This window comes from Mytilus californianus, unplaced genomic scaffold (assembly GCF_021869535.1).
Source record: "Mytilus californianus isolate M0D057914Y unplaced genomic scaffold, xbMytCali1.0.p SCAF_9, whole genome shotgun sequence".
Taxonomy (NCBI): domain Eukaryota; kingdom Metazoa; phylum Mollusca; class Bivalvia; order Mytilida; family Mytilidae; genus Mytilus; species Mytilus californianus.
In genome coordinates this window covers 97,559,247-97,582,903 of record NW_026262745.1, presented here as the reverse complement: position 1 = coordinate 97,582,903, position 23,657 = coordinate 97,559,247, and the positions used below count along the sequence as shown (strand labels likewise).

The window sequence follows — 23,657 nt, the reverse complement described above, 5'->3', positions numbered from 1 at the left end:
GTCGTTAGTTTTTATCTTCCATATTTGTTTTTTTATTATTGTTTTTAACATTAATCAGGCCGCTGGTTTTCTATTTTGAATTCTTTCACGTTCTGTCATGGTGGCTTTTTTTTATTTTTTTTTTATAGATTATTACACGGTTTGTGTTTTGCTCGTTGTTGAAGGCCGTACAGTATTATGATTGTTTACATTTTCACGCTTATGTCTCTGGTGGATACATGTAAATGTAGTTGTCTCATTTGAACATATTCTTATTCATACAAAATAGTTAACTGTTGAAGGAACTTGTAGGACAAAATATGTAACAATTCAACAAACAAAAATATATTGCCTGAGTATACAAAAACAATAAACAAAAAACGATCATGACAAAATCCGCTGCCTGACATCCAATAGTTTGCTAAATCGCAACACCGAGAGATGACTTACATCAAATAGTTTGTCAATTCACAACAAGGAGAGCTGACTTACATCAAATAGTTTGTCAATTCACAACAAGGAGAGCTGACTTACATCAAATAGTTTGTCAATTCACAACAAGGAGAGCTAAATGACATCAAATAATTTGTCAATTCTCAACACCGAGGGTTGACTGACATCGAATAATTTGTCAATTCACAACACCGTGGAAAAAAAATAATTACAAATCAAATCATTATACTAGTGATATATAGAATTCATTAGACCGTATCTGTATAACAATCTATTTGATATCTACTTTCGTCACACTCACATACCGATCCATGTTATTAGTGTGCATTGTAGCTGCTTTTTAAATGCAAATTGTGTCAAATAAAACTGCATCAATTAAGGTAGATCGAGTGTCTTTTTCTGAGCCTCCCTTATTGGCATGTTGTAAAAATACTTTTTAGGTTTAGAAATATTTTACCATGTATCATTCAGTATACAACAATAATAAAAAAAATAAATTAAGTGTCCATATAAGCGTATTTAAAACTTATAATTATACTGAATTTCATAGGACAGTTTTGTGATTTTTTTTATTTTTCAAGAAAATAAGGCTCGTGACTCCCTATTTATTTGTTATTTCGGAAGTATTCATGAAAAGCTATTTTCTCATTAAATTTTAACCAATTCTATCGTTCAAAGTTTATAATTTAGGTTATAACCCATATAAAAATAACTGTGATTTCGTTAATTTCAATGTATTTTAACAAAATAAAAAAAAGTCAGTGACCCCCAGTTTTCATATTGAAATTTGAAAGTACATTGACCCAGACGTCTTTTACAGAAGTTAAAGAAACATCTATCGTCAAACATTTAGACACCCAAGCTACCTTAGCACACATGTTATGTCTTGTCGTTTGGCAGAATTGTCTGAACTCTAACGACAGCTACATGATTTAGTAACAAAAAGACTAAATAAAAAGGTAAGTAATCTTTCAAAAATGAGAAAGAAACCTGTATATTATTTATGGATTACCTACTTTTGTTATAAGTCGTTGGGTTGCTGTCCCATTGACGTATAGCCCACATCTCTTTTTCATAATTGATTTTTAAAGTTTGTTCTACTTCACCACTGCACCCTAAGTTATAAATATATTATGTAAGAAAAAACAGGATAAGCTCGGTCTAACTTGTCTGTTTCGTTTATTGACCCCAAAATAGATTAAAAAAATGTGGCATAAACGACATAGACAGCAATCTAACGGTAAACATTAATAAAAAAAAATCAAACATATGTACAAGAATAGGCATTCTGATATTCAACAGCACATTTAATTAAAAATGAACAAGAATTTTCATCTTCTATAAAAATATATTTGAATAACAGTTGTTGAAATTTTTGAACATTTGTATAAATTACTTTCTCTTCAATGTCAATGATAGTTAACAATCAATAAGATTTGTCCAGTTTGAAAATTCGTTATGATAACATATTATAATTAATGCCTTGATACTCTGTTTATTTTATAGATAGAAGTCCTAATTGTAAAATTTATCAATTTTTTTTTGTGTCGTGCTGTTGCTGTCTATTTAATTTATACCCCTCACCTCCATCTATTCATATCAGTGGTGAACTCGACATTGTTATGATCGGTATGCAGTAGAGGGTCTGGATGGAGGTCCTTCTCTTAATTTTTAGGCCATTTTTCTCTATTCTTTATTATTTTGGCCATTTTTTTTCTTTTTCTTTATTATTCTTGATTATTTTGGACAATTTTTTCTCTATTCTGTATAATTTGTGTCAATTTTTTTCTATTCTTTTTTATTTTTTGCCCATTTTTTTCTATTTATTATATTTTAGAACCCAATTTTTCTCTATTCTTTATCATTTTGGCATATTTTCCTCTATACTTTATATTTTTTGCTCATTTATCTGTATTCTTGGTGCATTATTGTCTGTTCTGTAAACCCCATCCATACTCTCCTAGTAGAGGACACTAAAATAAACTGAGGTGTGCACTAGCTGGCAATTTGAATATCATCGTTCTTTTTTCAAGATAAAAAGCTGTACTTGGAAACACTAGGATTCGCAATGTACGCCGGAAAATAGGTGAGGGTGTGAATTGGGTTTTACAGAATAGAGAATAATGGGCAAAAATATAAAGAATAGAGAATAATGGACCAAAACAAAATAAAGAATAGAGAATAATGAGGTGCTGAAATATAAAGAATAGAGAATAATGGGCAAAAAGAATAAAGAAAAATGGCCTAAAAAAAATACAGAAATGGATGATCCCCCATCCAGACCCTCATAGGAGATTGCAGTACATACGCTTTGCAGACCAGTCAACCACCGGAATCTAAATTACATTGTTTTCTGGGATTAAGAAGACAAACGCAAACCGTATATTTTAATAATATTAAGCGATACAAGTCGAGAAATCAAATCGAAATACCAAAAGTTTACAAAATCATACATTTATATTGTATCATTATGAAGAACTAAGTCCTAAATCAATTTTGAGCCGTAACCTTACAAATAGCAAATTACTACAGATTTCTGTTACTTTATTGCCCTTATTTATATGTATAGAGTTTCTATTGATTTACAAACTTATTTACATATATTTAATTAAGAGAAAACTTGTATTGTTATGTTATATTAGAGGGGACAAATTCATCTGAGCAGATTGTAATACTCTGACCAATACCGGTGACAACTTTGTGAGAGAAAGGACGTTGATGGCGTGATAAAATAGTGGTGACATATTTCGGTGAGTTTTTTTATGATTTTAGTTTAAATCATCTTGATTTAATAATTTTCTAACAGGTAAAAAATCTTTTCGTGGATAATTGTTTAAAAATAATTATGGGTTGGTATAGTATGACATTGCGTTGATAGAAATATTCTTTTGACTTTAGTTTGTTTCTAATTACAATAGGTTTAGATAATTTTCTCTTTATCAAAAGGTACAATGTAGAGCAGTCCTATAAAAAAAATATGAACAAGTCGAGTTCCACTTTACTATCTAAATTAGGTGTTTAAAGTCTGTAGAGAATGGGGCGCGTTGCTTTTGCGCCAATTTTTGAAAATTGCTTTATCTTATTTGCGTCACAAGGTTATATTGCATTCGAGCCAAACAATAAATAATAATTTTAAAACGATTTCTAGTATCAATACAAATAAGTCAAACTATTGCTCACCAATGATATCCCGCTTGACAGGAGGCCCAATAAGAAATTTTAGAACACTATTATTAGTAGTTCCTTAGAAAATGCCAGGGGCGGATCTAGGATTTTTGAATGGGGGCGTAATTCCCAATAATTGAATATGAAAAAAAATTGACAATCTTATGTTTAAATTTATAAATATACCGTCAAATCATGAAATTGTTTTGTTGATGGCGACCCTCTGATCCGCCACTGAATGCGACGGAAATTTCATACTTGGCTATTTTACGTTTAGAATATATAAGTATTTGGTAAATAGCTAGATTTTGGACGATGAATCAGAACGCACATATCAGGTATAGCATGCAGACATGAAGTCTGGTTATCACATTTCAGGAAGCTATTATTTGTAGATCCTGAAACAAATGCGACGGAAATTTAATGGGACGGGCGGACGGACACATAGACAGGGGTATAACAGTTTACCCCCTGCTTTGGAGCAAATCTATTCGTTTTGACCAAGGAAAACATATATTGCTGGTATGCTATAAACTCACTGAATAATATAAATGAATTACTATTATTTGTACTATGTGGCGCGAATGAAATATTATTTTTGGGCGCAAATGAAATGACAATTGTCGCAAATGTAAAGCGGTGCCGAGAAAACCACATTTCAACCATTTTAAGGTCGAAAACACATTTTTAACGATTTAACATTCTTTGCAACAATACATATACCATAACTCGGACAATTGTATTTGATCACGATCAAATTAGTACTTGTTCTTTATATAGCTAAATGCTACATTTGTTTAGCTGAGAAGCAGAAGATGCACGTATACATTCTAAATTCTTTGGGTTTTATCAATTAACTTCCCGAGCTCGTAGTACGCACGTCACCATTATGCAACTGAAACATTTTGCGATTCTGTATTTTGTAGAATTGTAAGATTTGCAGGTGAAATTGTGATGTTATTGAATTATTAATAAATATCCAATGACTGTTCTACAGTGTTTATTTTTAACCTGGGCTGAATAAAACAATGTAATTTTTGTATCAACTTCATAGCTTTTTTACTATGAAAACTGCATCGCAAAAATGATTGATTAATTGAATTTTGATGTTTACGCCACTTTTAATACTTTTACTACATATTTAGTGGCGGTAAGTATATTGGTGTAGGAAGACGGAGTGCCAAGTCAGAAAAATGACGTTTTCTTTTGTTATATGTACAAATTCAGATAAAACAATAAACAATTCTAATATGACGTGCTTCTTTCGCTTTGTAAACAACACCGTGATAAAATTCTCGATATATCTATACTTAGCGCAGACTCAGAGCTGTACATATTAATGACTGTTACAATATACCTCCCACGTTAATCCACATCTATCGTAACCTATGTGCAAACGCCGATTTCGCTGGTTTAAAAATTGCAATTGAAAAAAAACTAGCATATTGTTTTTCTTTAATTGTTTAACATTTCATACCGGTATAATATGTTACTTTTATTATTCTTCCCTTAGTTTATTTATTTTGTATTTACATTGTATCATAGGTCAAATTTATTTGTTCAGTGTATATTCAATGGTGTTAATATGTCCTTTGATTGAGTTAAGCTATTTCGGTTGATATTTTATAGTGTGTCTTTCTATGTTGTGATGTTACACTATTGTTTCAGAAAAAGGGTGAAGGTTTGGTACCATTAAAACGTTTAAACCCGCTGCATTTGTTTGCACCTGTCCTAAGTCAGGAATCTGATGTTCAGTAGTTGTCGTTTGTTGATGTGGTTCATAAGTGTTTCTCGTTTCTCGTTTTTTATATAGATTAGACCGTTGGTTTACCCGTTTGATTGGTTTTACACTAGTTATTTTGTGGCCCTTTATAGCTTACTGTTCGATGTGAGCCAAGGCTCCGTGTTGAAGACCGTACTGTGACCTATAATGGTTCACTTTTATAAATTTTGACTTGGATGGAGAGTTGTCTCATTGGCACTCATACCACATCTTCTTATATCTATAGAACTTTTATTCGTATTTTGATGCATAACAAAAAGAGTTAATGCACTAGAGCTTGGAAAAATGTAAAAAATCTAAATAAAATAAAATTCCGCGAAATTCCATTAATGCTTTTGGCGCATTAAAGTCATTTCAAAACATGACGTCATACGAATGAAAACGCTAAACATGAAGCTTCTTCCGTTACGTGAACCCTCCAAATTCGGACAATATTGCATTAAAATGGAGTTTTGAGGTGGGTGTTGTTTTCTATTCAATTGTATTATTCGCACATTTACCGATTTCAGCAAGTCAACATGGCGGCTCCTTAGTTACGAAATGTCAACTGTGGATTTGACGGTACCTTACGAGAAAAAAATGTAAATTAAAAATGGCGAATGTTGGGGTTGAGATTTAAAAGAATTAAACACATTTTTTTCTAGCGGTTATTCAAGAAATAATTCATGCAAGTTAAAGATTAATTAGAATTTTTTCGCTTTATCTAACAGGGGGTAAAATGGAACAGTCACACACATGGCATACCCACCCTCGCTTCAGTTTTTTAATTACAGTATTTGTCCTATTAGAATCAAAATAATTCATGGAAGCCATAGATTTGTTGGACATTTACACATGGCCTGGGCCGTGATATTCGTTAATTTTATCCCTCGCTAACGCTCAGGATAAAATTCAAATATCACGGCCCAGGCCAAATTTCCAACAAATCTATGGCTTCCATTTCTTAAACAAAATGTTTGCCATATCATTTTATGCAAAGGTTTTGATTTTCTTTTTTCTTTCTTTATGTTTGTTGGTAGGTTTTTGGTGGTCTGGAGTAAAAAACAAACTCAAAAGTATATTTTCAGAAAACATTTTGAGAAAACTAAGAGGACATTTGAAATTATATCATAGTCGTAAAACATGATTAACTTCAATTCAAAAAACTATAATGTGACGCGTTTGAACAAAAATATTTCTATGTTAAAAAATGGCATCAAACGGTATGCATGTTTAGTTTAGTGCTATGACCGACAATCAGGTTTCATAGAATCTAACCTGAGGCAAGAGACAAAAAAAAAAAAACAAAAAACAAAAACACAAAAAACAAAAACAAACAAACAATCAAATGCGAGTTAAAATATTTAAATTTGATTTTGAAATTATTATTGTACCATATTTGCTGCACTAGTGAACTCTGCTAATTTTGTTATGTGCGTTTTGGAGGCAAATAAACGTGTAGCTCAACTTTATACAATCGACACGCATGCTCGTCAATTGTGATAATTAAGAATCAATTGCAAAACCAAAGATCGACAAACAGATCTAACGTACTTCATTTAATATACTAGTATCTACATCGGTGATCTCGTGGTGCGAGAGGCCGTATGTTCGAAACTCGGCCGGGTCTTAAAAATTCGTATTTGCTACGCAGCACGCCGTATTAAGGAGCAAGAGCAAAGACTGGTTGGCACGGAGTCAGAATAATATGTCCGGGTAGGGTGACATGTCATCCTGCGCACTGTTAACTTATGAACTAGCACGTAAAAATTCCGGCTCAGCGTGTCGATCTAGTACAAAGCAGGGTTTATATTCATACCGTACTAATATGTTCTTGCCAGACTATGCATTTAATTTGCCAGTGGACGTTAAAACAGCCATCATCCATCCATCGTTTGAAATATGAGTAGCTGAGAAGGTCCGATCAACATGTTGGTTGTCAGTACGTATAACAATAAACAAACCCCGTATTGTAAACTAAATATACAATATTCGTATAGTGTGGGAAATTATTAAATTTATTTGACGAGCTATATATTCAGAGAGAAAAGTGAGGTTCGCCTCCGTTGATTTCCTTTCGTAATGATAGAAACTGCCGACACCTCTTGTTTTGTGGCGAGTACAAATGCATTATGTGTTTTCCTTCACTGTACAAATATTGGGCCGTTTTCTGCTCTTTGGTCGGGTCGTTGTCTCTTTGATACATTCCCCGTTTCCATTCTCAATTTCATTATCCTGTAATTTAACATTGAACTTAAACGTATAGTGTTTTTTAATCAATCCAAATCGTTGCGTTTTTTTTTAAAATGAAACCGAAAAAAACGCGTACCGCGATTAAGACCCCAAATTAAACTGTTACGTAAACAGTAATTTAAACATAACCGTTCGCCTGCAACATAAGCAAGATACTAGGAGACTAAAGCGACACCTGAGATCACACCCGGTTTTTGGTGGGGCTCGTGTTGCTCAGTCTATGTTGTGTTTTATATACTGCTGTTTGTCTTTTGGTCTTTTTCTTTTTTGCTATGACGTTGTCAATTTTTATTTTCGACTTATGAGTTTGAATGTCCCTTTGGTATCTTTTGCCTCTCTCTAATACCACGAGAGTGACTATAAACGTATACGTTTATTGCTTTATGTTATCTGTCAACCTGTATTTGTATAGTAGAAAGGTCAGTTAAAGAATAAAATAGAAAAATTAATACCTCAAGAGGACATACTGTGTCACTACTCAAAAGAGGATCATATACACATGATTTATTACTCCTTACAATTTCGTAAATGTTATTGACCGAGACGTTCCAAAAGATTAATTTTATTTCCGTATAAAATGCAACATCTATGACTACACGTGCTCTTCGTGACAACGTTTAAATAATGCGCAGAAAAACATATTAAAGGTGTAATTTTACTGTTATTTCGTGGTTGCAGCATACACATGTAATTATACATTGTAAGTCAATCGCATGTTTGTAATTTTATAGGGTTGAAAAAGATCTGCATGCAAAATGTGCTTCGATGAACAGCATAACGGAAACGTGAAGCAGTATTACTATGAAAATGCCAGAATGACCTACGCATACATTTTGCGCAAAATAAGTAATTTTAATTAAAAAAAACAAGCTTGTAGACAGAAATAACTAAATGAACCCAAAAGGAATCTAATAATAAGATGTGCCTTTGTGCAAGCTAAAGAGACGAACAGAAATGGTTGTTTTCATGGAAGTATTACATGAACGACGTATTACTGCAAGAAATTCTTAATTCTCTTTCAATTAATCAGAAAAAGACTAAAAGAAAACGGTTTAGTCAAAAATTAAAATCTTGAAGCATTAAGTCTTGCCGCATCCCATGGCTTTAATATTTCCCAACTTGTACATGTTATACGGTTTGTTAGCTCTATAATGGAGCTAAATTATAATGAGCGTAGCTTTACATTTACACAAACGATACTTTAAACCGGGTAACAGATACTAGAGACTTTTGAATACTTGCAGAAATATTGTTGCTGTCTGCATCTTATAAATATGTATAATATGTCCCGTAAAAATAATAGCAGACGATATTTCTCATTCTATCTTGTATTGTTATTTCATAAATATAATAAAAATATCAAAATTTTTTTATGAGCTTCGTTAGAAGGACGAATACAAAATAGTAAATATTTTTCTGACATTGACCTAATATTGTTTATATACTGCAGCTAAAAATAGCAACTATAAATTAAGGTTTATGAAAAAGATAACACAAAATAAGAACTTATTTTCCTTCAATGAACGAATCTTTGATTGTGATTTTTAGATCATGAACAGTAGATACTCGAAAAAATTAGGCAATGACGCCGTGTTACAGTGTGCAGCAACGTCATGCGTTCATTTCCATCCGCGTCAATTTATCAATGAAATTCACCCGACTTCATTCACACAATCGAATATCAATCACAAAGTTTTGTACGCGTAAAAATAGTTTTACGATCTTTTTTTTAATTTTATTTCATATTCCCAACCAAAAAACATACAGTTAAGACAAATTGCCGATAAAAATAATAATGGCATTTTAAAATTATGTACTGACTTCATCAGCTCGTCATAGCGAGCCCGATTGCTATTCTTGCTGATAAAGTCAGTATCAAAAACAAAAATGCCATTATTCTATATATATTAGTAGTTAAAGAAAACAGGAAGTGTTCTTGCTGCTGTTTAGTATTTTTAACAGTACAATGCATATATACGCAGAAAACCTGATATTCGATACGAATACTAAAATTAAGGATAAGCTAGAAAAAGATGATTTGATAGTTTACAGTAATATCAGGCCTTACTGAACAAAAGTCGAGCTTTAAATTGATGCATTTTAAAAAATCACCAAGTTACTCTCCTTATTAGAATTTGATGCCTGAGTGAATACCGATAAAATCAGTTAAAAATTTCACGCTATTTTACGCATTATTATAGTGATAATTAGAATATGGATAGTTTCAAATTCATTTTAGGGGCCTTGGTGGCCTAGTGGTCCAAGTAGTTGAACTGCACAATCACTAGCCGGTGCTTCTCTCCTGGCACTTCGGCTTCCTCCACTAATAAAAACCGACTGTCACGGAATAGCACAATAGTACTGAAAGTGGCAAAAACATCAATCAATCAATCAATCAATCAATCAATCAATCAATCAATCAATCAATCAATCAATCAATCAATCAATCATTTCATGCTATCTAGTCATGTCCTTAATAATACAAAATAGATACATTTTAGGGTTCCGTTCAGTAACTCCAATATGCTTATACATGTAACTGGGAATAACTCTTCAAGCGAAGTTGTCCTGATGCGGTTCAGGTTGTTATGTATAGGCCCTGTTGGTTTTAATGTGCTCGAATATTTTATATAATTAACTTTTCTTACCCAAGCCAACGAGCGTGTCTGATCAATGTTAAAAAACACATGCTTTGTAAGCAAAGAAATATTTGTTATATTTAGGCCTTTTTGTTTTTTACGCTCGCGAACATTTCATATAATTGGATTTTCTTGGATCTTGGACGTGGTCACGATCTTGTCTGATCAATGGTTTTAAAACATAAACATGTTTTGTTAGAAAAGCAATCATGCAATAAACCCAGGGGCGGATCCAGCCATTTATAAAAGGGGGGTTTCAACTATATGTCCCCATTCAAATGCATTGATCGTCCAAAAAAAAAGGGGGGGGGTTTAACCCCCGGAACCCCCCCCCCCTCCTCCCCCTGGATCAGCCACTGACACCTTCTACTGTCATTGGGCCAGCACTGCTTATGGGCTATCAGTCATTAGTTATAGAATAACTAATCTAATTATTTGAGTCACCCTTGTCATTTGGAAAAACATGACTTATTATTGCTCATGTAACGTCCATGTATCTTTTGACCGAAAACCACGTTTGAGGTTTCAGCGCAATACCTTAGGTGTGTTTATCAGTTTCTTTGAGCTATTCAATAAATGCTTTGAATTTACCTCTAACAGCACATTTCAGAGTTTCAATTTCATACATTTCACACACGCAATACTAATTTCCTTGTAACGATAAGAAAAACATGCACCAAATTCAGGTCAAATTAAAATTTCCATTCGTCCATATATTTTGCAGGCCATTGACCCATATGTCCATAAAGATTTTTTTCCAATATATATTAAATTTTATTAACAGATAGAGCTCAAGCCAAAAAAAGACGTCAATAAAGGCGAAATGGACCTCAACAAAACCACTTTGGACGCCGGCCATGCAAACAAAATGTACGTATAATTGATAAGCAGGAGAATTTATGAGAAACGGCAATAAGGTATAAGACTTTGCCAAAAAAGTCGCACATTAAACACCGACAAGCCAGGAGCTTCGTTAAATGTAATCTTTTTGTTATTTGTCAATCTTAAAACACACTGCCGATATGAACAATTGATAAAACAATTCTTTTAAAAATAATTATTGTCTTCAATGAATAATTTAAAGAACGTTATTATTTCTTTTAACCCGAATAATTCAGTCGTTATATTCCACTGCTCTACGATGGCTACATTAACGCCTGAAGGCCTTGTCAATAATTAATCGCCAAATAATCATTCGGAATTAGCTCGGTATTTACCTATCTCGATAACATTGAGCTATTAGCTGATTGGCTCTCTCTCCTAGAGAGCACCAATTAAAATCCTGGATTCGTGACGCGGTTTTTATCGTATAAAGAATTCAGGCCCTCGCGAGTGAGAGAGTCGATCACGGGGAGGGACTGAATTATTCGGGTTACATTTCTTTTAACAGAAATTGTACCTACGATGATATACCACCAGTTCTGGAGAAGTATGAAACAGCTTGTCTTATGCTGCTTGGATTTGGAGGAATCTCGTTGGTTCTCGCGGTATCTTACAACTACATCAGACGTAATGTTTATCACGAAGAAAAGAATGTGGATAGGACTTTCGACGCAGGTGGAAAAGTCAGCACTAGTTTGACGGCTGTGACAGTGGCATCACAGCTGCTCTGGCCCGGGGATTTGATGCAAAGTGCAACTGTAACTTATAAGGTATTACTTTGTCAAGTCGACAATTTCTTAAGGAAGGTATTTTAACCCAATGTTTCTGGGTGAATATTACAATAAATGGGTATGAAATAATTCATATTTGTGAAATGGACGAATTTTAATTAAAGACGTAAGCGCCATTGATTTCCTTACGTAATGACAGAAACTTCCGACGCCTTTTATTGACGCGAAGGCAATTGAATACCAATTTGAAGTTACATATTTTGTTTTTACTAATAGAGACAGATTAAAAATGTTTTAGCAGACATTTTGCATAATGTGTTGTTAAGCTATAATAATATTAGGCTTAGGTCTATTCGGGTTACATGTTCAAAGTTATAATGATATATGGGTCATTGATATTTGGTACTGAACACACATAATGCATATAATCCTAAAAGACAATTTATATACAGCAATTTAGTATATTACTTCGAACATACATGTATACTCGTTTTGATTCCTATGTTTTTAGACTGGTATAGCAGGACCGTTTTGGTATACAGTTGGAGCAGCCATGAACATAGCTGTGTTTCCTGTAATGTCCGCGCATCTAAAGACAAAAGCACCTGGAGCAAAAACCTATCCCCAGGTGGGTAGATACAGTTATGATAAATCAATTAGAAAATGAAAGTTCATGCAAAATAATCATTGATATTTTTTGCCGGTATCATGGCCAAGTGCCGGCAAAAAAATATACAGTAAAGATACAGTATCTTTTTTTATGACTTTAATGAAGCTATTTTATTACATTTTAACACCTCTCAATTTCATGTTCGATTATTAACGAAATGCAGTGTTACAAAAGAGTTCCAATGTTTGAATGATAATAAGTTAAACATATTTTGTTAAAAAAATGCAAGAAAGATGTTTTTAACATTTTTCTTGCATTAGGAGCTAATTCTAGTTTGCATTCTTTATAATGTAGTTCGTAGGCCCTCTGTTTGTTTTGGACACAATGTATTGAAACATAGACTAGTGCATTAAGGACATTGAATGTAAGACACCAAATGTATTGTGTGACAATTGACTGTGATAAAAAACGTATCGTGAAGTCTTGTTCAAACTTGTTAGACTCATTCAATTCGTTCGTGATTTTCACGCTAATTTATGACATTAGTTTTTTTATGGGATAAAAATAGAGTCAACATTTAAAAGTCAATTAAAAACCTTTTTTCAAATTAATCATTAGAAGAATAAAATCTATGAAGAAAATGAACACCAAAGTCAATAATGCACTTCTGCCCATTTACAGCATTTTCTTAATTTCTTGTTTTTGCAACAACAAAAATAATACGTTTAAGTAATAATCATACAACAAAATGTTTAGGTTTAGAATATTAGAGCACCACTGATATCGATGAGCCTTATGTAGATGAAACGCGTCTGGTGTACAAAATCAAACGCCTGTGTTCTTTGATCAGCCTTTAAAGCATTACATTGAAATTAATCCAAGGGATTACAGGAAATGTTTCGTTTTAGCGACGACAAAGGGAATTCTCATAAAAAAGAGTCAACATTTAAAAGTCAAATAAAAACCGTTTCAAATTAATCATTAGAAAAAAAATCTATTAGGAAAATGAATATCAAAGTCATTTTTCTTTTTGGTTTGAAAAAGATACGCACGACTTTAGTTTTCCAAATAAAATTGGCAGTATATTTCTGTTTTGGGTTGAAACTATCATTTTTACAAAATTTAATGTACTGACTCAATGTCAAACTTTTGAAATATATCAGTCACTTTTTAAAACATTATTTGCAATTTTTACTCCTGACATTAATGGAGTTTATGCGTTTCATTTGTTGTTGAGTATGAAAGTCTTCATCATATGCATTTTTGCCTGATGTATTTAATATAAGAAAAAGCGAACATTAACAAGAATTTTATTTACAAAATGTTTCAGCCGGCTACAAGATGTATGGGACATTAAAAGTAGTATGGGACATTGTGATTTCTCGTGTTGTTGGTGCATCTGTTAGAACAATTGTGTTACAGTAAAACATAAGTATAAAACAATCAGGGACTGTTATATCAGATCGGCATGATGAGAACTAAAAATTGAACAAAAATACAAAAACACAAAGTACCGATCTACGAGTATTTGCAGTAACTGAAAGCGTGTTCAACCTCTATTTCAACTACTAAATAAACTATTTTCCCAGACCGAAATGCAAATCAGTGCATATACAACAGATTTAGTGTACAAATGTTATGTAGGGTCTTAGAAAAGCAAATACTGATGCAATTCTAACTTGTAAACATCGACTGGATTTAGGACCATAAATGCTCACAACATCAACGTTACAATTACGATGTGATATTTATTTGTATTAAGGTTTTTACAGGTATAGCCAAGATTCAAACCAAGTGTTTATATGATTGAAAGTTTTTTTTAGTAATTTGTAGTAACGAAATTCCTGACTTAAATATTCACTATTTAAAATATCACTTCAAACAAGGACATACTGAACGAATATGCACACCGTAAGAAAGAACAAAGGGAACATCGCTGTGCAAAAAGGAAATGTTACAGTAAAGAACGAAAAATTATCTCTTTTGTTGTAATTCTTTGTCTATAGAATCCCACGTGAAACTGAAATATCAAAACCTGGAAAAGAAACCTCATTGTTGCTTATATAAGATTTATGTAAATTTCTGGTATCTTCAATGAGTTTTTTGGTACTTTTTTTTACTCATCTGACCCGAACTGTTATGTTTTTCCTGTCATTGTGTTATCTATTGTCTGTCGCCTGGCGTTTGTCGAAACTTTGAAAACCTTTCTCTTTTGGAACCAATGGACAAATTGGTGCAACACTTGGCCTGCGTCCTCCGTAGGGAGTCTAATTAAGAACGGTTATGTCAAATGACCCCGTTATTCAACGACCAAGGCCGCTTTATCTTTGATAACAAAAGGTATGAAAAATTAAAAAAAAAAATATCAGGAAAATACTCTAATTCACCAGTTACTTTCAAACCCCGATTAGATAATATATCATAGATATAAGAAGATGTGTATATATTTGCGATCCCCTACAAGAAATATAAGCAAATAAGCAATTGGACAACAATTAGCAAGAAATGAATTTCTAAACAATCCCGTGAAGGATGTTCTATTATGACACCTGAGTTCTTCCCATGACGTTTTATCTGTTTGGTACTCGTATGTTGCAAGGGTGAGAACCAACCTACTATCAATCTTTCTTTTTGGAACCCTCTTTACAAGTAATGGTTGATGATCTCATCCACTTTGATAAATTGCTGCCAGCCATTAACAAAAATCAGATCGTAAATAGGATAAAAGAATCGATGAAAAATTCAGCCACATTTGGGAAGTCGATTGCCTCCAACCTTTGGTCAATGTTATTTTTATGATGCACTTTTATACTTTTATAGTTGATGTCCATCTTAAGTGCCAGTCTTTGTAAGAATCAGGCAATTTAGAAAAATTTCAAAACATGGCCGAAAAAAACCCACCTACCTAACCATCCTATTTTGAAGTTAATCTCATCCTGAGTAAGAAATAGAAGGTCTTTTGATTGTGTGTGTCTGGTAATTCGAGAAATATCTAGATAACTTTTGGTTAGGATGATAGCAAATTACGGAATTAGCTCCCCTTAATTGTTAATTTCTAGTGCATTTCAACCAAATTATACATTGAGTTACCAGAACAGGAAAAGGAAACGAATGTTATATTCATGCACCATTATACAATTTGAACATAATATAATGTCAACATGAGTGGGTTTTTGTTTGTCATGTTTTCACCACTGCCTGATTCTTAGGCAGACTGGCACTTAATGTTAATGTTACATAAATTAAAAGAAATAGAAAAAAAAAATGAAGTATAATCTTTACTACATGAAAGGGGAAAACATAAAAAATAATAATAACAAAAATGATTCTAAACTTTTATGATTCATTAATGAGCCTTTAGGTTTTTTTTGTGTTGATGACCCTATGTTGTTTAATCATAACCGCCAAGGTATCTATAGATATAAAATCATACGACAAATAAGCACTCTGGGATCTAATGCTACAAAGCTTACAATAGGTTGATTAATATTATATGTATATATGATACTCAATTCATACCAAGTCAGCTTGAAAACAGGACATACTGAAGCAGGTTTCTATGTTATTTTTGAGTGAAATATTTTGTTTCCAAATTTATACATGTTTATATTTCAGATCATTCAAGCACGACATGGTAAATTGGCACATATTATATACTCCATACAAGCACTTCTTGTAAACATGGTCATAATTGCCTCTCTAGTCGTTGCTGGTACTGCGACGATAAAATCAGTGACGAAAGATGCTTCAGATGAGTTTTGCACTTTAGTCATCGCCACTCTTTTTGGATGTTATTCTTTCATCGGTGGATTGGGAACGACGTTCTATGTCTCATACTTTAATACTGTTTCTATATATGTCTGCCTCACAATCATCATTGTTAATATCTTCTATAACTCCGACAATGGATATTCATTTGACAGTGTCTACAATAAACTAACCAACGCAACACTAATGAATAAGGTAGTGGACGGGAATTTAACAAACACGAAAATAGTGACCGGAATAGAAGGGAATCTCGGGAGTAGCTATTTCACGTTTGTATCTGAGACAGGTTTGATTTATGCACTTGTTGGTTTAGTTTTGACATCATCCATTACATATTGTGACCAGGCATCTTGGCAAAGTAGAATAGCAGCCAAACCCATGCAAGGAGTGACCGGTTTCTTTCTAGCCGCTTTGATGTGGTTTGCCATTCCATCATCTATTGCAGTAACAACTGGCATGACTTTTTTGTCCACTGTAGATGAGAGGGGATGCTTTCCGCTAAGTGAGGAACAGGTCGAACAAGGTAAGTTTAACAACATTATTGATCGATATTATGAACATAGATTTATTTTATCAAAGGAAGATAACTCTAATGTCTAATTTGATGTATCACCTGACGTCGCTAGATACTTAAACGACTGTTTCACAATTCCTGATATTTGATATCATCACTTTTGATGCTTTAAACGTACTGTTAATTTATTTAACTTTATTTTCACAGAGTGTTACTTTCGGGAATCGGGTCAACATGTTTTATTTTTGCGTTTTTCTAGTCACTGATCCATTCTGTCCTGAAGAACGCATTTACGGAAGGGGAAACCTTCCAGATAATAACGTTATAGCAATATAAGCTAAAATTAAACCACTCCAAAAAATTTCCCCACTTTGAAAAATACTTGTTTTTATTTCTATGATTTTCTACCCTATTTTAATATATTGACAGAATGAAACTGAATAAAAAAAACCCAAAAAAAAACAAACAAACCAAACAGTTTAGAGCCTCGGTAACATATAAAATATACATACGAAAAATATTAATGTTATTGTCCACAGTGGCGTGTATTTAAAGTAACGGGTATCAGACATCGGCGAAAACGCTTGAAATTTCTCTAAAAGTTGTCATATTAAAACAATTTCAACACTTAAAAAAGACTTGCCAAACTACTATATTTAGATAAATTACGCTACGATAAGGGTAAAAATAATGTATTCTTATTTTAGGTCTGGTGACACCTTTTATTGCCAAGAAGGTCCTCGGTGACTCGGGGAGTTATCTGATCCTAATAATGGTTGGTATGGCGCTCATGTCGACAGGTGCAGCGGAAGTAATGGCAGTTTCCTCGATTATTGTTTACGATATATATGCTGCCCATATCGCACCATTTCGGTAAGTAAGCTAGTTAAAAGAAAACATCTTGAAAATTCATTAATGAATACCGATGACATCTATTAAATTTTTAGGGCTATTTATAGATATTAATTGTCTACATAGAAAGGATAATTATGAACGAAATATCGAATCAAATCACAACTTGAAGTCTTATTTTATATAATCTGACGTATTGTGTCGTTTAATGCACTAGAAGTAGTAAAGACGCCGGTGTTATATGATTAAAATTTAGATCCTGTGACCTTTTCAAGGATCTGACATTACTATGTTCTACTTTCTGTTCTGTTAGTTACTACTTCAGACAATGCAATTTCGGCTTTCAAATTTTTAAAGTTGTGTCATTATCCGACTGAACTAGAGGACACCGAAAGGTCTTTAAAACAAAAAGTACAATGGAGCGATTTGATATCCTTTGAAACCAAAGGATTTGCATTTTAAACAGATTAATAAACGGTGTTGCTAAGATGTCACAACAGCTTAAGTTACAATACCAATGAATTCACGCTACAAAAATACATTTAGATAGGGTTAGGCATTGAGAAACGAACCTTTACTTTACCAACGACAACAAACCATAACTTATTTTTGTCTAATTTAGTTGATGAATATGTCTGTTGTTTATACATATTTAATTGCCATCCACGTGCAAGACCTTCATAGGTAGTCAAGGTCGTTAAACACCCCGCAGTAGTATAATTGCCATTTGAAATGATCATGTTGATTGTTTTTCGTGTTTTTTTTTCCAATCTTCTGGAATTTCAACCATTCCACACTGCTTATTGTTACTCTTAGTAGTATAAATATGGAAAAAGTTCAATAAAAAAAAATCAAAACAACAGGTAAAATTTTGGAAACAACTGCTTAGACTGATTGCTCAGATCACCCCAGTTTGTGTTGCTCAGTTTTTAATTTTCTTTTGTTTTTATTTGTATGCTATTGTTTGTCTTTTGGTCTTTTCTTTTGCCATGACGTTGTCACTTTGTTATCGACTTATGAGTTTGATGTCCCTTTGGTATCTCTCTTATAACCAAAACAAATTACTTCAAAACAAACTGGAAAGTTCAGTATAAGCCAACCAACCGTCCTCACGAAAACTTATTTAAACTAACATTTACAGGAGAGATATGATGTATGGTCTATGTATATTATGTGGAAGAATAAAGAGCGACGACGAATCCCATGGCAATAGTCCCGTCAATTCTCATGGCTGCCAATGCCCGGATGCTCTGACTTGTGAACACTGCAAGGAAAAAGAAACAGATATTAAATGCGAGGACGACAAATATGTCGTACACAGGTAAGATATGAATACTGGCAAATAAATTATAATGGCAAAGACGACATCACGAATGCTTACATAATGAATACGTAATAACAACGACAAGTAGATTTCCCCCTTAATTTGATTGTTTTCCACTTTGTCAGTTGTTTTAAAGGTATGATTTACAAATTTATACAAAAAGTTTTAGGGAAACGGCAATAAAACAAAGCTATCTTGAAGTTGTCAAAGAGTCTTGAATAATAAGCAAGTGCCTATTCTACATCTCAATTAGACATTAATTATAGTATTAATCAACCAAAAACAGTCGTTTTTCGTTTACATTTGAATGAAACGAGCTGTAACCATGTCTGGTTTCTTTATAGTTGGTTATATGGTATGGGTTTTATTCATTTTTGAAGGCCGTACGATGATCTTTAATTACTTATATCCACGTCATTTAGACTCTGGTTATTAGTTGTCCCATTGGCAATCATTCTAAATCTTCTTATATTATAAGGCTTATTGCTGCATTTAGTATATCTGTGGAATAGGATTGCTACAACATTGATCATGTATTGAACAGTATTCTTTCATAATGTGAAAACATAATACCATTTTAGGAAATATCTGTGTCCGTTTCATGGAAGATTTAGAGTTTATCAAGACAGACTTTTCAATTACAAAAACTGGTGCATATTATGGATATCGTTGGCTATTGTTCCATTAGGACTTGTCGTTATAGAAACTGGTATAGATTTGAATTGGGCTATGTTGACTGGATCAGTTTTTACGATCCCAGGACTACCAGGATTAGTCCTAACGATATTCTGGGCGAAATCGACATGGTTGTCAGTAATTTTAGGTAAGATCCTTTCTGTTAACTAACCTAAAGAAATTATACTCTTTGGAAATATCAATCCAGCTTATGTTTGATATACCTATAAAAGAACGCAACCCAACGACATACATAATCATAGATATCTAGAGGTGAACATCCAGCCGTCACGTTAGATTGATGGCCGTTTATACAATATGTCAAACTCTAAAGCGTCACAAGTTGAAAACAGCTGTGAATGTATTAAACAGAAAAGATCTGGCCCCTTACTTATTGTCACAAAAACCTAGTATGTCTGTTTGGGTGCTCGTCCAATTATATAAAAAGAACAAAACTATAAACAACTGTCATACTTTGGATAGCTATAAAACTATTTTTAACCCATCATTTCCTTTCGGATAATGCCTGTATAAAGTCAGGAATATGACAGTTGTTTTTTTTATTTCTTCCGCTGGTTGGTATCAGTTTTTATGGACTTCCCCTTTTTGTATGTACTTTGGAGTTCGGTATGCCATAATTGTTACCATTATAAAAAATGAATCAAATTTTATGCTTCACAAGCGGTGTTCTTTATTTATCTCCACCAGGAACGCTCAAAGCTGATATTTTTAAAGCCAAGGATGTATAAGAACCGAAACAGTTGAAGAGCTATATGACCAAAAAAGGACATAAAAATAAAAGTCAAATTAATCTAAGGTCAACTCTGCCTGAGGAAGTTGAAACCTGAGTTTTTTTTCTAAATTTACAATTTGACAATTGAAGATAGGTTGTCATATATCATGTCACTACCGAGATAATGATACCTGCAGGGCTATCGCATAAATATTCCTACTACAAATAAAACATATGACATAAAACAACACCTGACATTGCAGTCAAATCAGTATTGTTCAGTAGTTTTATAGACAATTCGGTATGATGTTGATGTGCAGAGATAAATAACAACTATTGAACAGTCTTGCCATATATTAAAAAGATTATCTGCTAGGGAATTGTCTGAATAATAGTGGATACATATTTCAGTTTGGCATATACGCGTTTTGTCTATAACTGTAGATTCTAATATAAAAACGGTTATAAACATCCTTTTTCTCGATGTTATACAATGAATTGTACTTAATCTGACTTTTGAAACTTTTTCATAAGAAATCTAGGATTCTTATATATATCCAACTGTACTCTATATTAATCTAGTTTTATATATATATATGTTTGTATACGTAACAGGAAGTTTGACAGGATTAGTTGGGGGATTTTCAACACTAATAGCTATGGCATCACGAGAAGAAGGAGGCCTGGATAGTTTTGTGAAAAATACAGCAATGCCACATCCTGTTTTAGCCGGTGGGTGTGCAAGTTTATTCGGTAGTCTTTTAGTCAACGTGCTTGTATCTCTTTGTACACATAACATACAAAACGAAGAGGATCGCCTACTTGAATGGAAAAAACTACGGGCAATTGACAATCCGCTGCATCCATGGACGGAGTTCTATAGAGAGGATTTGCCGGAAGTTGCTGCCCATGAAAAACCAACGAAGAAACAACTGTCTTCGATTTTTAGACCTGCTAAGTACGTTTCTTACATCTTTGGTGGAATATTTTTGTGCATTTTTGTTTTTATAATACCAGCTGTAATGACCAGTTTAAAAATATTTTCTTTCGATGATTTTCATGTTTGGACCATGAGCTTACATGTATGGTGTTTTATTATGGCTGCGATCATTGCTGTATTAACTCCAGTTGAGGAAATCCTTCAGATTGTAGCCGCTTTACAAGGTGTCCAGTACGGCACAGATGTGTAAAATGAACTTAAAAACATAGGTAATGAATACACGAATAAAACATGTGTAGTTATAAGATCGGAGATAAAAAAAAAATCTTCGTTTTACAACATAAACAAACTAAACCGAATAGATATTCAATCGACACAAGACTATGGACTGAATGCCGAAACTAGTGCAAATAGAAAAACACTCGATAGAAGTTACTTTAACAATGTTGTTACTTTAACAATGTTTACTTTTGAAGGACACTTTAATGTACTTGGTGAATTATCTTAATCATTTTAGGAAATAAAAACTCAATGTAAGGTTAATTTATACACATTTTGTTTGTGAAAAATGAAATACAACAGATTACGAACCAATAAGAAAAAATATCAATGGTATATTTAAAGTTTTCTCTCTAGAATTAAATGAATAGCCAGTTCATATTATAAAGTCGACTTAAAAATAACAGAATGACCACTAGTATTCCAAACATTTATAATCGAGAGTATGAAAAGTGAAGATAAAAATCGAAAAATACGATCATGGCTGTTTCATGGCTTGCAACAGCATTTTTCAAAATAAAACGACTTGATAGTCTATCATTATATTCGTTCCGGTTGATTGTACACAATAATGTGTTTAGAAGTAGATGTATTTATATAAATGTTGTGATAGCAAATACTTTTTTCTTAATAAATCGAATTCAAAATTTCTACATGAATTGTTTTGACGCCTAATTCGAAAATTTATTGTCATGTGACGTATGTCTTATAGTTTGTGTCCTTGATGTTTATATTGTATTACTGTATACCTACATGATTCTAGTAAATGACAGATGTTTGTTAGGAACACAATTTAAACATTGCATGAACAGAAGCAAATTTGAGCATACACCATTGCCATGTCAACCAAACAGCAGAAACTACAACGCCTTATGTTTTCAAGACCGGTATTTTTGTAGATGTTACTTTAGTGCCTGTTTTTTTGTATATATTTCGACCTCAATGAAATATGCATAAGTATTTTACAATAAGATACAACAAACGTTCAGTGGGGTTCCATCAAATGTAAAGCGCATTTTTCTCGAAAAATCTAAATCGCAAAGAAAAAATTAAATGTTCTCTGAACATTGTCCCCTTTTATTCTACATATTACATGGAGTTTGAACACCCAAGATCCCTTTGGTATGATCATCTCTCTTTTATCCTTCTTAAACCTTAAAATTTAAGGCAGTAACGAATAGTCAGTTCATACTTTATTATATTGACCAAATGTAGATATATAAAAATCACCTAAGAAAAGAATTATGTATTTCACTGTATATTTCGGAAATCAAAAAATTTTCGGCGTACCCTCTAGTGTCCCTTTTGAGAATATTTCAGATTCATTGATCTATCACATGAGAAGTATATCATTCACAAAGATGATAAGTTATGGACAAATGTGCTACAACAAAAAATGAAAACAGTACGTTATAAATTTCGTGCTTCCAAAGCACTTTTTTGGATTTTCTTCATCAGGAACACCAAAAGCTTAGAATTTGATGGCCAAGGATGCCCTGAATAAAAAAATAGCCATATCCTTTAAAGGTCAATTTTGCCTGAGGGAGTCAAAGTAGGTACCAGGAATGCTCCAGGTACCGCGGTGTGATTTACTTCTATTTGAATGCAACAGACAAGAACATATGAATCACCTACATTAAAATAATAATGCATCTTTCGAATTATATTATGTGTTGTCTCTTTTTAAGGAATGACCCTAATATTTTTTTGTCTTAATTTTAAATTCCAATTTTAAGGAGTAAATCATGAAAAAAGTTGATAACGTCACGGTCACATGACAAAATGATGTATATGAGCTGATAGACAAAAAAAAATTCAGTCAATTAGAAGACGTGTTACATTTAAAATTAAATTATATGTTTTTAAATCAAAGTCTAATCTTCCACTTTATAAAATGTATATGACCTCAAAATTGTTTGAATTCAGGCACCACGAAGTGATTCAATAGAGACAAAACGCGTCTGGTGTACAACATGGTAAGTCTGGAATCCTTCTAACACTGAGAATATTATTGCTTTCAAATACAATGTCAAGATTTTGTTATTAGATGTATTTACATTTTCACAGTCCTACACATTCATTTGAGGTCTCGGAGACT

At 32.9% G+C, this 23,657-nt stretch overlaps 1 protein-coding gene across 1 annotated transcript; it reads left to right on the top strand.

The window, feature by feature from the left end:
• Window positions 1-3,078: 3,078 nt before the first annotated feature.
• LOC127714545 (uncharacterized) lies at window positions 3,079-22,210 on the top strand. The gene is made up of 9 exons (XM_052220623.1): window positions 3,079-3,182; window positions 11,036-11,121; window positions 11,642-11,903; window positions 12,376-12,492; window positions 16,090-16,765; window positions 17,464-17,629; window positions 18,750-18,929; window positions 19,514-19,755; window positions 20,956-22,210. Exons 2-9 carry the CDS (start codon window positions 11,075-11,077, stop codon window positions 21,528-21,530), a joined length of 2,265 nt encoding a protein of 754 aa, XP_052076583.1. The 5' UTR covers window positions 3,079-3,182; window positions 11,036-11,074; the 3' UTR covers window positions 21,531-22,210.
• The last annotated feature ends 1,447 nt before the right edge of the window (window positions 22,211-23,657 follow it).

Excerpts from the sequence above, each read along its gene's own strand:
- LOC127714545 (XM_052220623.1), top strand. The coding sequence starts at position 11,075 with ATGGACCTCAACAAAACCACTTTGGACGCCGGCCATGCAAACAAAAT. Across the intron at positions 18,930-19,513 it reads GACAAATATGTCGTACACAG|GAAATATCTGTGTCCGTTTC; the intron begins GTAAGATATGAA and ends ATACCATTTTAG. Across the intron at positions 19,756-20,955 it reads ATGGTTGTCAGTAATTTTAG|GAAGTTTGACAGGATTAGTT; the intron begins GTAAGATCCTTT and ends TATACGTAACAG.